Below are 16,081 nucleotides of genomic sequence, written 5' to 3'. Positions count from 1 at the left end.
TAGGTACAACATTACATAATAAAAATAAAATAATAAAATAATAATATTATGCAATGTGTGCAACACCCATTATCTCAACATACCATTCTAACGTTAGTTAGCACTTAATCCCATGTGACCATGTGAATCACATGGTCACAACTCAAAATGTTATAAGGAATAATATGAAAAAAATAAATATAGCCAATGCTTAAATTATTTCATAAAATACCCTAGATAGTCATTAACCAAATTATTATTTGAATTTGATTTTTTGGTGGGGTCACATTTTGGATAACAACTTCATCAAGTTTTTCCATGCAGGAAAGTTATCTCTATTAAGCTTGGGTACCTCTCTTTTTGACATCTTGATCTTTTGCCTCTAGTACCTTCAAACTGGTCCTCTTAAATAGATGGCTCTAATACCAAGTTGGAATTATTTGGAATAGCTAAGAGGGGGGTGAATTAGTTATCCAAGGTCTATATGTACAAATAAAACTTTTCACAACTTAGTGAATCCATATCCATAAAACATATTCATCATGCATGCATCTGTTAGATCATCAATCACTTAAACTTGTAGGTTACTATCAAATCAACTTTATAGAAATGTACGCATGAAACATAAAAGACTTAGTAACAAATTTGACACAATGATTTTATGTGGAAACCCAATTTTGGAAAAACCACCAGTAACATGCTTCTCATTCTCACTCTTCTAAAGTGATGCCCTGTGAAAAGCCAACCCTGTTAAAGGTTACAATGCACACTATTAAATGTGACCTGGTTAGAGGATTTGAATCACCCTATTAGGAGTGAGCCTTGTTAGATGACTTTAGATTATTCACTTGGAATGTCACCTAGTTATAAGATTTACAAATGATTTTTAGGTCAACCTTAATCGAAAGGATCTATCCTAGATTAGTGTAATGATTAGAAAGAAGCAGTAAGGCTTGATCTTATGATAACTTACAACTCACTTTATAGATTAGAAATTTCTATTTTAGTCCTCCATTCTTGTTGGCTTTCATACACTTCAGCTTTGATAGCTTTTTTACACTTCAAGCATCCATACCCTTAAGCCTTTTTTCTTTGCTTGTCAAAAATAGTCTCGTCTCTTTGGTCACTAAATGAAGAAATGCCATAGATTCCTTGTCTTCCTTGGGTTCTTGCACATGATAACCTATGCTTCTGACTAGCCATCTCTATAAATGAAAAATTAAGATCTTTTGTCATTCATCCTCTATCATCCATTTTAGGGTTAGGTAGGATTCAATGAATCTACCCATCTTTTCATTTCATTCCATTATAGAAACTTCTCCTTCAATTCTCTTTGAATTTACCTCAAAATGGTTCATCTTGAATTTTGTATTGCTAATTCATCAATATTATCTTCCACATGGTTCACACAATCCAAGAAATCAAAATTGTGAAATCAAATTCATGATATTTCTCATAATGTTGTCACTCAACATTAACTTTTTTTGGATGCTCGGCATATACTATGTTGCTCAACATCCATTATCAAATGACTCGGCACAAACTAATGTTTACTGGTTCTTGGCATCAACTAATCTTTACTCAGCTTACAATGTATCACTACACATACACTAAAATTTGGCTTTGCTTGGCTCCAACTAATGTTTTTCTTGGCTTGCACTAACATTTCTCGGCACCTACTATGTAGATTGTTAAGCTTGGTAGACTTAATTCTTTTTACTTTTTCTTCTAATAAGTGTATCATTCCTTTGCAACCTTAAGTAGATAATCAATGCACTATAACATCACTGTCTTAACTGGTCCTTGTACTCTTTTTATTTATCATAACTCAACCTTTCTTCTAAGTTCTATTGTTACCTCATTTGATCAAATCCTCTTCATCAATCAAAAAATGATAGTACTCAAATCATTTAAGCAATTGTCTTGCCAACAAGTAGCAAGTTTGACATCAGTGGCAAACAATGATTGAAACACATTCTCATACTTGCATTAGTATTTTTTCAATAGGTATCAAAGCCATAGGAGTTAAATTTCATAGCCTATTTGTAGATAATGTTGTTGCAGGTCCAAATTGGAGCTTGCTAGTTCAAATCAGATATTGGCATCACATTTTAAAGGTCAAAAAACCCCTAAATCAACTTTTTTTTAATATAAATTGGATATCTAAGGTCAAATCTAGGTTCATTTGAATTTTGGAGGTGTGATGGAAATGATTCAAAGATAATAATTATAGAGGTGATTTTGAAACAATGATATCTCACTCATTCGAACTCCTTTTTGGGCTTTTTTTTTTGGGTGTAGAATTTTGTGATCTACAAATTGGTGAAGGTTGTTTGTGATTTTTTTTCCTCCATTGAAAGTTTTTCTATGTGGATATTGGTTTGTTAGTTTATTGAAGTTATATCTTCCTTTAGTTTATTTATTTATCATCTTATGCTCATTCCAACCATCGATGCCCCACTTGTCCCATTAGGGACCTCATTAAATACTCTTGCAAACTATTATTTCAAATGATTACATGTCACTTGGATGATGTCAGTGGTGATGCCACTTCAATGCATTGATATGGTAATCAAATCATTTACAATGTTTAATATAATATTTTGCAATGTTGATGGAGAGTTATGCATTTATTTAATTGTGTTTAAGTATTTATATTTTAATAATAAATGCCTATGTATTTGATAAGTATTTAAATAAATATCTAAATAGCAATGTAGTTAGTTAACATAATGAAATTCTATTTCAAATGTATATGACTAATAACTTTTATAATTAAATTTATAGTTGAGTAGAATAAATGGATTATACATATTAATCTATGTAGTTGTCGATAATATTTTGTTGAGTTATAGGTAATAGTATATATTTTAATCATATAATGCTCTATTATTATATAATCTTATTTAGTTATAATTGTGGGATTCCATTTTGGCAAGAGTCATGACATGAGCAAGTAGAAAACTATAGTTAGTAAACTTTGAGTTTTAAAAGATTTAATATCGGAATAGGAATAGCATGAACTTTCAACTTCAACACTTGTCTTGTTTAATGCAAACCTACAATTCATTTTAAAAATGTAGTTAGACTTTAACTTATAAATGTGAGCAACTAACCTAGCTATGTAACCACTTAATACAACTTAAACTTGCTTTAGTGTCAGTGTGTTTTGTGTGTATTTGAGCCTTAACCCCCTTATGTTTCATTGAGTGTTAGTTTTTTTTAAATATTAGGGAAATTATGGTTTGGCTAACACCTACCAATGTCACTAAGGTGAGGACTTATATGGGATTAGTAGGTTACTACTAATTCTTTGTTGTAGGATTTTCTAGATTAGATCATCCCATGACATCTCTTCATAGGAATGGAAAGAAGTTTGAGTGGATAGAGAAGTGTGAGAGGATCTTTGAGGAGGTCAAGAAAGCACTTACTAGTACACCCATTCTTGCAATGTCTAGTCTATCAGGGGATTTTTGAGTTTGCACAGATGCTTGATTAGATGGTAGAGGAGTAGTTCTTATGCAAAATAGTTGGGATATAACATACAAATATAGGAAGATAAAGACTCAAAAGATTAATTATCCAACTCATGACCTAGAGCTTGCAATAGTAGTTCATGCTTTGGTGAGATGGAGACATTTCCTTTTAGGCCACCACTTAGAGCTTCATTTAGACCATCATAGATTACAATATATTTTTTCGCAGCCAAACCTTAATTCTAGGTAGAGGTGATGGATGGAGTTCTTATTGGAAGCATGAATTCTAATGATACTTTTATGGGGGAGAATTATAGAAACATGATTAGATCATTATCATGATGATATGCTACATTCATGACTATGTTTGTCATTGATGTCAACATAGCAATTTTTTATAGTGTCTAATAGAAAAACAACGGTAAAGATAAAGTTGGTACAGATAGATCATTGAGTATTTCAAATAGTGAGGTTAATGGGAGATACTACTAAGTGTCTAGTATATGCAGCTAACCTTGGGAGAAAAATATATTAAGTCTGGAAGAATTTATACAAGTTTTGGTGAAGACTATTCTGAGATAGAGTTTATAGAAGCATGTTTGGGTAAACTTGTTATATCTCTTAACAGAGTTGTTATTTTGAGAAGCAAGGTTAACGGTGTGTAGAAGACATGTTGGTGATGATGTTTCTAAGCTTTTTAGTCATAATATTACATGTATGGAAAGTTATTCAAATTACAAGGCAATTGATTGATGTTATCACTAAGTATATAATTTGTTCTTAATGAGGTCCTATAATAATTAATTGAGAAGGTGTAATAGTTGACTCAAGGAATTTTTTAATTGATTCAATATAAAGGAAGGAAATTTTCCTTTTTTATGTATGAAATGATACATGAAGCATGAATAGAAGTATATAAGCAAAACAAGTTGATATGTTAGGATAAGTAGAGCAGAGCGAAGTTGGAGAGAATTTCATTATCAAGGTTTTATTTTGAGATCCAACATTTGATAATTGGATTTGAGGTTTGTGACCTAGTCTACAAGGTTTGAAAATGATTGATCTAGTTGATAGGATAGAGGAAAGAGGATGAAGTATAGTATGGATAATTATTCTACAATGAATAGTTGAGAGATCAGTTGGATAGTGAAGTCCAGTGGTCTTTCCCTAGAAGTTGTATAGACAGTGGTTCCTTTTGCCTTCTACAACTCCTAACAGGGTTGGCACAACTCTTAATAGGGTTGGAATCTCCTAAAAAGGATTTAAAGTCTCCTAACAAGGACTCTTATGTACTGAATATGATTATAGACTCCTAACAAGCACCATCCTCTAAAAAGGAATATATATATATATATATATATATATATATATATATATATATAAGCATATCTTTGTGGGCATCATTCCCACCAGGGCTTTCCCTTGATCAAGGGTTTCCCTAGTTAATCAATCTGGTGTAATTGTGTATGTGCATCTTGTTGTGGTTCTTTTTACTTTGATTGAATTGGTTAAGATTAATTGAGGTTGGTAAATGTTTTTATTGGATAACTGGTTCACCACCTGCGCCAACTCCCCCCCCCCCCCCCCCCCACCAAGTTATGTTGTTGGACTATTATTTCTAATTGTTCTTACATGAATATGATTTTAATGTTCAATACCTCAAGGGGAAAGATAATTTGATTTCAGATGCTTTAATTAGGAGACATTATGTGATTTCATCCATGATTACTAGCACAAATTTGAGAAAGTGTATCTTGTATCTTTTTCTTGAAGATAAGTTATATGTAGAAGTTTGCCAGATTTGATTAGACAACATCTTAGATAGGCTCAACATAGGTTGAAAAAGTATGCAAATGCAAAGAGGGTAGGCAAAGAGTACATGGTTGGAGATAGAGTCTTTTTGAGAGTGTATTTGCACAAGATTCCAATCCATTCTGCAAAGGGTTTTAAGTTGGCACCTCAATTTGTAGGGCCATTCAAGATATTGGAAAGGATAGTACCAATTGCTTACCATTTAGCGTTTCCACCTATCCTATCACACATCCACAATGTGTTTCATGTTTTATTTTTAAGGAAGTATGTTTATGATGAGTCTCACATCATAGATTGGAATACCTTATAAGTGGGCTCAAAAAGGTAGCTAGCACTAAAGTCCATTCACATTCTGGGCTGACAGACCCTAGCACTTCAAGGTAGAGAGTTGGACTATGTTAGAGTCTATTGGGATTGTTATGATGAGGTCATGATTTCTTGGGATGCTACAGTTGAGATTAGATCACAGTACTTGTACCTCTTTAATGAACTCTAGGAGGATGTTTGTGCCTAGGGGGAGGATGTGAGCTCTCATCTTGGCCCATCATAGTGTAACATAGCAGTTCATTTACATTTCAAATAGTTTATATTTTGAAACTTTATTGTATGTTTTACTTATTTTGGACTATTATTCAAACTATTTGATAATATGGGATGCTTTATTTTTATGGTGATTATTTATGATGTTAAAACTTATTGATGATGCTTGATGATTATTTATATTTATGTACTTGGTTGGTTATTTTATTGAGGAGTATGAATGCAAAGGTTAGATGAATTATATATTTGAAAATAATGGAATGCTGCAAATGGTCATATCATGTTTAGTTTGGTTATGCTATAATAGTTTAGAAATGTAAAAATGTTATCTGAAATTCGATTGAGAAATGCTTTATGTTTTGATTCAATTATGGATATAGAATTGATTTAAGATTTATAAATGAATATGATTTATTTATCTTGGACTATTGATATGTGGTTTGAGTGTGTAGGAAATAGCCATGTTAAATAGAGAACCAAGACTATACCTTTGTATTAACTAAGAATGCCAAGGTTATGTTTAATGAAGAGATCATAACCTCATTGTTAAGTATTGTACTTTGTGAATGTAATGTGAATGAGTGTTTTAGACTAGATTCAATTTTTGTAAATTGATTTCCCATTCGTAATGTTAAAGTGTATATTTTATAGTGTCACTTGGCACTTGTATTGTTATATATTTAAGTGACAAGTCAAATTGAGATATTGGCAAAAGACACTAAACCTTAATTTTAAGCAATTAGAAATGTTTAAGTTATTTCCTATTGCATAATATTTCTATATGAATGCTCTAATTAGAATGAGTTCGGAAATCAAGTTTAGGGTGACTTTAGAGGGCTTTATTAGAGTCCTAGGGTGTTCTTTTAGTGAAATTAAGTTACCCACATGTTGAATTACTATATGTTAGGGCTTTAATATTGACTTTACTTTAGTTCAAATCACTTTTCTAACTCTTTTAAAATCTCATTTTTCAAGTATTGTGAAAATGGAAGAAATCTTACCCAATTTCCCACCTTATCTTTAGTAAGTTGGAGTTCCAATTAAATAGGGAAGCTTTGGTGGAGTTAAAGCTCCTATTTTCTTTAATGATGGAGAAAAAGGAGTTTAATTTTCCTAATAGAGGGGAATTTGGAAAAATAGATATCATTCACCCACTCTCTAGTTTTAGATATTATCTAGTTTTCAGATTGCATCAAGGTTAGATGGATCTTCTCATTTTCCATAGCTTGGAGAAAGGCTAGATTTTTTGCCATATTTTAGGAATTATGTATTGTATGGTTTTCTTGTATAAGTGTTGTGTAAATTTTGTTATGGATGGATATGTGTACTCTTTATTATCCATGTTGTGTTGTTGGGTATGGATGAATTTTTATTGCCTTCTTTTTACCTTAATTTTGAGAGTATGATGTTTTTGGGTGTTGAAGGAAATCACTCACCCTTGGGAGGGAAGTAGTGGCCTTTAGGTGAAGGGGTTAGTTGGGCCTTTCCCCTTAGTTTTGAGTCTCTTCCCTAGAAGGAAGAGGGATAAACATGTAGTATGGGCTACATGTGCCAACACATTGTTATGTAGTTTGTGAGTGATAAGGGGATTTTTTTGTGAGTTGTTATTAATTGTTGGAATAATTTAGAACAACTAAGAGGGGGGTGGAGGAAGGAGCGGCGGGGGGGGTGAATCAATTATCGAAGTTCCAAATGTGCAAATAAATTTTTTTAGTACTGCAACTTATTCTTATGCATGCATTGACCATTCAATATCTTAAACATATGCATATTGTTGTCCTATGTCAAAATAACTTTGCAAAAATGTAAACATGCAATACCACAAAATCAATCACACATGTTGGCACAAGTATTTTAAGTGGAAACCCAATTTGGGAAAAACCACCAGTAACATGCTAGCAATTTTCACTCGTATGAAGTGAACCCTATGAGGAGCCAACCCTATTAAAGGTTACAATACACACTATTAAATGTGATCTGGTTAAAAGATTTTAACCACCTATTAGGAGTGAGCCTTGCTAGAGGACTTTAGAACATTCCATTAAAATGGCACCCTATTAAAGGATTTACTAATGACTGTTAGGTCAACCTTAGTCCAAAGGATTTATTTAGACTGATACAATTGTTAGAGAGTAACAATAGGACTTGATCTTATAACAATAACAACTCACTTGTAGATTACAGATCTCACATTCAATCCTCCATTTTTCTTGGCATTCATCCTCTTGGTCTCTAACAATTTGTTCACCCTTCAAGCCTTCATCACCTTAAGCCTTCTTTCTTTGTATGCCAATTGTAGACTCTTCTATTTGACCAACATATGAAGCAACACCTTACACTTCTTATCTTTCTTAGGTTCTCACACTTGAGAACAATTGCTTCTGTCCTATTATCTTTATAAATAGAGAACTTAGATCTTTTGTTGCTTAACCATAATTGCCCATTCTAAGGTTAGGCAAGATTCAATGAATCTATAGATCCTTCCATTTTATTCCATTCTAGAAAATTCCTCTACAATCCTCTTTGAATTCACCTCAAAATGGTTTATCTTAAATTTTGTGCCACTAGCTCATCATAGTAACCTTCCACACTTCACACAAATTAATAAATCAACTTTTTTACCTTAGATTAGTTAAATCTTCAATCCAACTCAATTTACTGGCACTTAGCAATAACACTCTATTCTCTCATCAAACATTGTCTTCTGATGCTTGGCCAACACTAGTTTTCTCAACATCCACTAAGTCTATATTGGTAGTTGACATATACTAACTTTCTTCACTCGACACTAACTATATTTCTATTTCTCAACTCATACTAAATTTACTTCTTAGTTTCAACTAATATTATGTTCAGCCTGTACTAACTTTTCTTGGCTTTCATTATTTTCTCGGTCAAGCTTGGTAGACACATTTCTTTATTTAGCCTTTTTATAATCTTTGCTCATGTATTCTTTTGTTATATCCTTAAGTAGATAAAAAATACACTATATCATCAATGTCTTGATTTTTCTTAAAAGCTCCTTTTATACACCATATAACTCAACCTTTCTCTAGGCTCTCTTGTCATTTCTTTTCAAATCATCTTCATCAATCAATTAATTGATAGCATTCAGAAAAAAGAAAGCAATTGTCTTACCACCAAGTAGTAGGTTTGACATCAGTGACAAAATAATGATTATTCCATGATAGATTTCATCAATCTTCTTCACTTCAACAATCTCCTTTCAACATTTATTTTTTATACCTTGTGAAGGAAAATTTGATTTTCTATATTTGGCTTCTCCTCGGGGTTTTAGGCACACCTTCACCCATTCAATTGGTTTCTATGGTAACTAGTTTGGTAAGCTCAAAAGGGTGTTAAATGTTGTATCCTATAAATTTTTTTATTGTGTGTTTATGTTTGATTGTACCTAGTTGGTCTTAGCTCTCCAAGCTCGATGGGTGGTCTCATAGAAACCCTAGTTGGAAGGTGAGCACTCCATGGTTCTTAGTGTTGTTTTCTATAGGTTTCATATGGATTTGTGTTGAAGAAAAGCTTTGAATATTTAATTCTCTATTGGATTTTTTCAAGATAAATTATTATGAGAAATTGTAAAAGTTTTGTATTGTGAAGACCACATGTAGATCTTCATTTATGTAATTTTGATTTGTTGTAAAAGTCCAATTGTGACTATAATATTACAAGAGACATTTCAATGTCATGGATACATTTCACTTTATATACTTCCTTGAATATGATTAAAAGTAATTGAAATGGTAGCAATCATCTGTTAATGATTTTGTATGAATTCATAAAGTGTTTCAAAAAAATTAACTTGAACAGTATGTATGTGCGCGTATTGTTCAAATATTGGGCATGGCAGTCCAAAAACTCTTAAATCAACTTTTGTTTAATCAAAATTGGGCATCTAAGGTTCAATGTAGATTCATTTGAATTTTGGAGGTGTAATGGAAATAATTCAAAAATAATATTTATAGAGGTGATTTTGAAACAATGATATATCACTCATTCGAACTACTTTTTTGAGGAATTATTTTGTTTTGGGGTAGAATTTTGTGATCTACACATTGGTGAAGGTTGTTTGCGATCTTTGTTCCTGATTTCTTATTTAAATTACAAATCCCAATTTTTACAACTTTAGAGACTTCAATTGGTCTCATACAAACATATTTTTAGGTTCTATTTATTTTGAAGGTGCATGATTTTTTATCTACTTTCTAGATCTGGTATTAATTTGGATTAATTATAAATGGACATAGGGCTTTTAGTAGTTATGAACTATTTTGACCTATTTTTGCACTTATAATTGATCAAATACTTTAGAGATATAGTGTCCTAACTTCTTGAGTCTACTATAGCTTGAAAATTTCTATTCTAATCATCAAATTTAGATAACCACTTTGGTCCATGTTGACAAGTGACAATTATACAAAAACTAAGTATAAATTGCCAAATCATCTATTTGTGGGGGGGTCTAGTCATGCATGATTTTTTTTCTCCTTCTTTTGTGTTCTTTAATTTTGTATCATGGGTTCTCCTAAATTTACACATTTAACTCCACATAATTATAGAACATAGAAAATTGATGCATGGAGTAAGCTAATAGAGAATAAATATATTGTTTATATCGATGAAACTACCAATGCACTATCTAATCTTGATGATATTAAGGAATGGTGAAAGGAAAACAAAAAGGTTGATGTAATTTTGAGTCAATATGTCTCATAAGAGCTTGTATGTAATATTGATGGTTGTAACATAGTCAAAGAATCTTGGGAAAAACTCACCAGTTGGTATAGTCAAGTTGAAAAATATGGGGGTTTTGAACTTGATAGAGATCTCATCCAGGCTTTGGATCCTAAATATTTTGATACAATCCAAGATTATGTAGCCAAATCCATATAAATTAGAGCCAAAATTAAGGATTGTGGCATGGAAAAATCATATGAGAACTTAAATTATTATTATTTTGTATATTCTTCAATCTGTGTATTCAACATTTGTTTCTAGCTTCAATACCCACATGTTGACTATGGGTTCTTCATACACCATGCCTTCATTTGAATCCCTGATGGTAGAAAAAAAAAAATTAATGAGCATGGTGGATTTCAAGTCTTCAAATTCTCAAGTATTGGTGGCTAGAAAAGGGACAAATTAGATGAGAACTTAATTCAAAATTTGTTACATCTTCTTCCATCTGAGTATTCAAGATTTGTTTCTAGCTTCAAAACCCACAAGTTAGCTATAGATCCTTTGTGTACCATGCTTTTATTTGATGCCTTCATAGAGATGTTGATGGTAGAACAAAAAAAATTGATGGGTATTGGGATTCTCAAGTCTTCAAACTCTAAAGCATTGGTGGCTAGTAAAGGGAATCGAGGAAATGAGTGTAACAAGAAGCAAAAACCATGTAAACAAAAGACACAAGAGAGAGAAAAATCCAACCTCCTTGCCACAAGACAACTCCAATAATAAGGGGAAACTATCAAAGAGGGTGTTTCTCACTTGAGTATATTGTAAGTAGAATAGACATGAAGAATATAATTTATCCAAGAAGGAGATAGATGAACTCAATAATCATCTTAAGAAGAATCAAAATAATCCACCTTTAATAATGACTGCTTCATCCTCTTCTTCACATGCATACAAAGGAATAATCACATGGTATTGGTCAAGGATTAGTTGCCACTTCGAGTCAAGATTCAAGGATATGACTTCTATATTTGGGACTTATTGAATCATATGACATCTTTAAAGTCCATGTTCTCATCATTTGATCCTTGTCAAAGTCTACCTATTTTTATGGGTAATCATATATAATGAATGTGATTAGGAAAGGAATTATTGATAAGTGGGAGGGACACTTCAAAGATATGTTGTGCATACCTCACCTAACTCACAATATTCTTTCCATCTATCATCTCACTCATGGAGAAAAAAGGAGAACTATGTAACTCACACTTGATTTAGTTTTTATTAGAGACTTGGAGACTGGAGATATTCTTTCTATAAGGGTGGTTGATCATGCATCTCATATATACTACTACAAAGACTCTTTGTATGATGATAAAAGTGATTCTTCAATAGATTCTGATTGTATTTCTAGTGATAATTCAGATTTTAAAGAGAGCCTTGCCTACTTTAACTTGGGTATTCTCGCATGTGATTATGTTCTTGAACCATTTATTTCTTCTACTCTTATTGATATTGCATCTATTTTTTTTCTTGATGACACTTTCATTCACACAACCATAGATTCAAGTTATTCAATGCATCGGGATTTTCATTGTCTTCCAAACTTTGTTTCAGAGGATGACTACTTAATAGACATTGCAGGTTTGTTTGTGGAGTTAGGTATATTTTAGATTCAGGAGATATTATTGATTTCATTCATCTTCTCTTAAGTGAAGATGATCCTTCTTCAATTACATTGTGAGGGAACATGCTGACTCCCATCTTCATTCTATACTTGATCATTCTTTCAAGGTTGACATTATCGTGGGTACTTTGATATAGCAGTTGGAGGACACTATTTTATCTTCAGAAGAGACATTTGAGTCTTTGACACATATTGTATATTCATCCTTAGATGATCATGACTTGTCTTTTTCTATAGAGTGGCATAGTACACATGATTTGGAGGAGGCAGTTTTCAAGATTGACATGGGAACACTTGAGCAAGTTTCAAAGATTCCATAAATTTTGAGGTTTCTTCCTAAAGATGGAGGGTCCTTGATACACCTTTGGCTTTGTTTCTTCCTAAGGGGGAGAGGCGGGGGGGGGGGAGGTTTTTCTACACTCATGGAGCATTTTCTATATCAAAATTGGAGCATCTACCATAGGTGTACATTCTACATTGAGGGGAGATACTTGGTCTCTCTTCCACTTCTTCTATCCTATATAGAAAAAACCCAAAAAAATGAAGATTTGATCAAAATAAAAGAAAAAGCCAAAAGAAATTGTTTCAATATCATCTGAGATAGTTATATATCAAAGGGGCATCAATGCTATGGATGGTTACTTTCATATTTAATATTATGAACTGTTAATTAGTAATAAAATAAATAATACATTGCTAGTGGTTCAAATATGATCAATTCCTTTTCTTTTCACTTTTAACCAAATAGTGTGGTTATCATTGATGTTGTAAGTGCAATGATTTTTAACACCATCTTTACACATACTAAGTAATGGAGACCTAAAGCTACTGGATAGGAAGCATATTGCATGTATTCCTAGTTTTGTTTCGTACCAAGGGAAGGAACTTTATTTAATGTATTTCAACCATTTTAAACATTCATTATACCATATCTATCATGAACTTTGCCTTGTGATGGGGTTCCATGATATAGATTTTTTGATTCCCTCTTATGGGAGGAATTTGTACTCACACGAGATTTAGTTCTTCACATTCTTCTTCTAGAGAATAATACATTTTCTCTATTTGGGGAGATTTTAATTTTCACTAGGTTTTCCCTTATTTCTTTATTGGTTAGAGATTAGAATGTGGCTATGGATATCTAATAGGTCATGGTAGGCAAGATCCATCTTTTCTCCTTTGAATCAGTGCATCATACACTTTCTTCCTAAATTGTAAATTAAATGTTGGTGTTATAATTTTTTTTATCTAGCTATTTCAACACCCAAGTCTTATCCACACTTGCTACCTCATTTTACTTAGGTTGCATATAACATAATTATCACTATATATCTCAAGTCATAAAATTAAGTTATTTATCAACTTATTATGCAATCTGATGTCTAGCTTCGGTCTAAAAGTAAGTTTCTATTTTCAAGCAAATAGAATAAATTACTGATTTTACTAAACTACTAATTATTATCTCCTTTTTACATTATTCTACATTCGTTAAAAAAAATTGATAAAGAGGTTGACAATTATTGAACAAGAAATATATTTTTGAAGAAGCTTCCATAAATAGTCTATCAACTGAATAAAGACAAAAATAAATACCTTTAATAACCAATAATATTTAATTTTCTTATAAACAGACTAAAATTAGTTTAAAGAATTTACACAATAAACAAAGATAAACTCTTCACGTTAATGATAGTATCTCAAAATACAAGACAAACTAAAGTATTGAACTTAGCCAAGATTCCATGGAACGGCTAAGATTGCATGGAAAGGCTAAACTTATGGTCCAAAATATATTAGAATTTTGTGGATCAAAAGGAAGGCCCGTAATTTTTTTAAGATTTTAAAGGATTGCCATTAAGAACAGTCTGAAAGTTTTCAACCCAATTTCTAGATTTTAATTTGTAAGTATCACTCATCTGCAACATCCCTCCCTAGCTCCCCTTCCAAAATATCTGCTTCTTGAATATTCACTTCCGGATCCATGCAAGGGCACTGCTTAGAAGATTCAAATCCCTTCCCAAAGAGTGAGGCGACCCTAAACAGATCAGGTTCACCTAAAACTGGGTTCCCTATGTACAACCATCAAACTTATCCAGAGCTCTTGTATGTAACATAGACAACCTGGCACACATTGTACTCCAGCTTCTTCGCTCCCAAATCTTTCCAGAATGGTAGTGCAGGATTTCCTTCTGGATTTTTCTCCAGAGCCAAGGCAGATTCAACTCTATCCCATACTGCAAGACCAATTATCTGCTTCCCATCTAAGGAGTCATAGAAAGACAATGAAGTCATTCCTTTGAAGCAGTTGAAGTAAGATCTGAGAATGGCAAGGCAGGAGTAAGAGAGATCGTCCTGTCTCTCCCAACTGCAGTGTATTCGACGCATGCTCACTGTGTCTCCAACCGATAGCTCTGTAAAAGGCACTCCTTTACCTGTTTCCTGTGAAGTGAAGCGGAACCAGCCTGAGTCAATTATTCTCACTGCACACTTCAATCCCTTCGTGAATGCTGCTGCCTGCATTTGCACCAAATATAATCTCGTCAGCATCCGATCCTCAAATGTTTGCCCAACCATTAATTTTGAACTGTGATTTCAGATCAATTACCTAAATAAATACTATAATAAATTCTATTAAAAACATGAAAAAATGTCTGAACATCCAATATACAACAAAACTTATCCCGTCATTCTCTTATCCTCATCTAATCATCACATGATTTAAATCATATTCACTTTTTTAATAAAATCTACATAATCAATCAAAGAGCATTTTGTCTATTGGTGAAGTTGAATGGTTTGCAAAGAGCTCATCAGAGTTCAAGTCTTGTTGAGTGGGAGATCCCTGAGAGAGAGATGAAATGAATCGTACTTCAAACTACTTTGACAGAATGGATACCCCTCAGTCAACTCTTAGGATACCCCTCAGTCCTTAATTCTTAACTGAATACCTGAATTGACTACCCATAAAACTGAACCTTAATATAAAAATTCTATAGATTCCATTTGTTTGATGGATCATCTGAAATCATGCTCATTCCTCTGACAGAGTCTATAGATTAAATCTGTTTAGATAAATTAGTGCTCATTTTTCTAATAGAATCTATTAAAATAGATTGGTTTAAGCATTTTATAAATAGATTATACTGGCACGATGAACATCTAACATACCTCAGGCAGATTAGAACTGGATTTGTCTTCACTTTGCGATTCCTCTTTGCATGCTGCAAAAACAGCAACCTGCATAGATAAGTAAATTTGGGCGCTATTATAACAATATAGATAAATAAATTAAATGAAAAGGCCAAAAGCTAGATAGAAATAAGCACATACCCATGAGAAGTCGAGGCATCTGAGAATGGTGACGGTGATGTTGTGGGTCTTTTCGATAAGAGAGGCAACAGTGGCCATGTGGGTGAGTGCATCCTCAATATTGCAGCCATCCTCTGGCTTGAATCTACCAAATGACACGCTTTGGCACTCTGAACTCTCAGTAGAAGCAGTCATTTTAATTTTGATTTCTTAGACACAAAAGACTGGTACAACAGATTGGTTTCGTTGGAGATTTGTGTGGAGTGAAATACATTATAAAGAATACACAGAGTGGCGTGTGCGTATGGTTGACGTGCTTATTGGACTCTATTTCTAATTTTTAGGTTTGGATGTGCATGGTGACAATGAAGGGAGAGAGACAAAAAGGAGAGAGGGAAAGTAAAAGAAGAATGAAATAGAAGTGCGGCCAGCATGGTGACAATGAAGGGAGAGAGACAAAAAGGAGAGAGGGAAAGTAAAAAGAAGAATGAAATAGAAGTGCGGCCATGTGCGCGACTGCATCGTCGGTGATGTCTCTGTAGATTCACCAATCAGATGGTCGCGCTTGGTGAGGGTCCGTACC

The 16,081-nt window shown here is 32.9% G+C and overlaps 1 protein-coding gene across 1 annotated transcript; it reads right to left on the bottom strand.

The window, feature by feature from the left end:
- Positions 1 to 14,061: 14,061 nt before the first annotated feature.
- On the bottom strand, positions 14,062 to 15,854 carry LOC149566518 (uncharacterized). The gene is made up of 3 exons (XM_089817412.1): positions 15,520 to 15,854; positions 15,358 to 15,426; positions 14,062 to 14,703 (listed from the first exon to the last, which is right to left on the bottom strand). Exons 1-3 carry the CDS (start codon positions 15,691 to 15,693, stop codon positions 14,278 to 14,280), a joined length of 669 nt encoding a protein of 222 aa, XP_089673538.1. The 5' UTR covers positions 15,694 to 15,854; the 3' UTR covers positions 14,062 to 14,277.
- Between the last annotated feature and the right edge of the window lie 227 nt (positions 15,855 to 16,081).

Source organism: Cupressus sempervirens, chromosome 3, assembly GCF_028749045.1.
Source record: "Cupressus sempervirens isolate cs-2001-9-10 chromosome 3, ASM2874904v1, whole genome shotgun sequence".
In the NCBI taxonomy this organism is placed as follows: Eukaryota; Viridiplantae; Streptophyta; class Pinopsida; order Cupressales; family Cupressaceae; genus Cupressus; species Cupressus sempervirens.
This window is presented reverse-complemented; position numbering and strand designations above follow the sequence as displayed.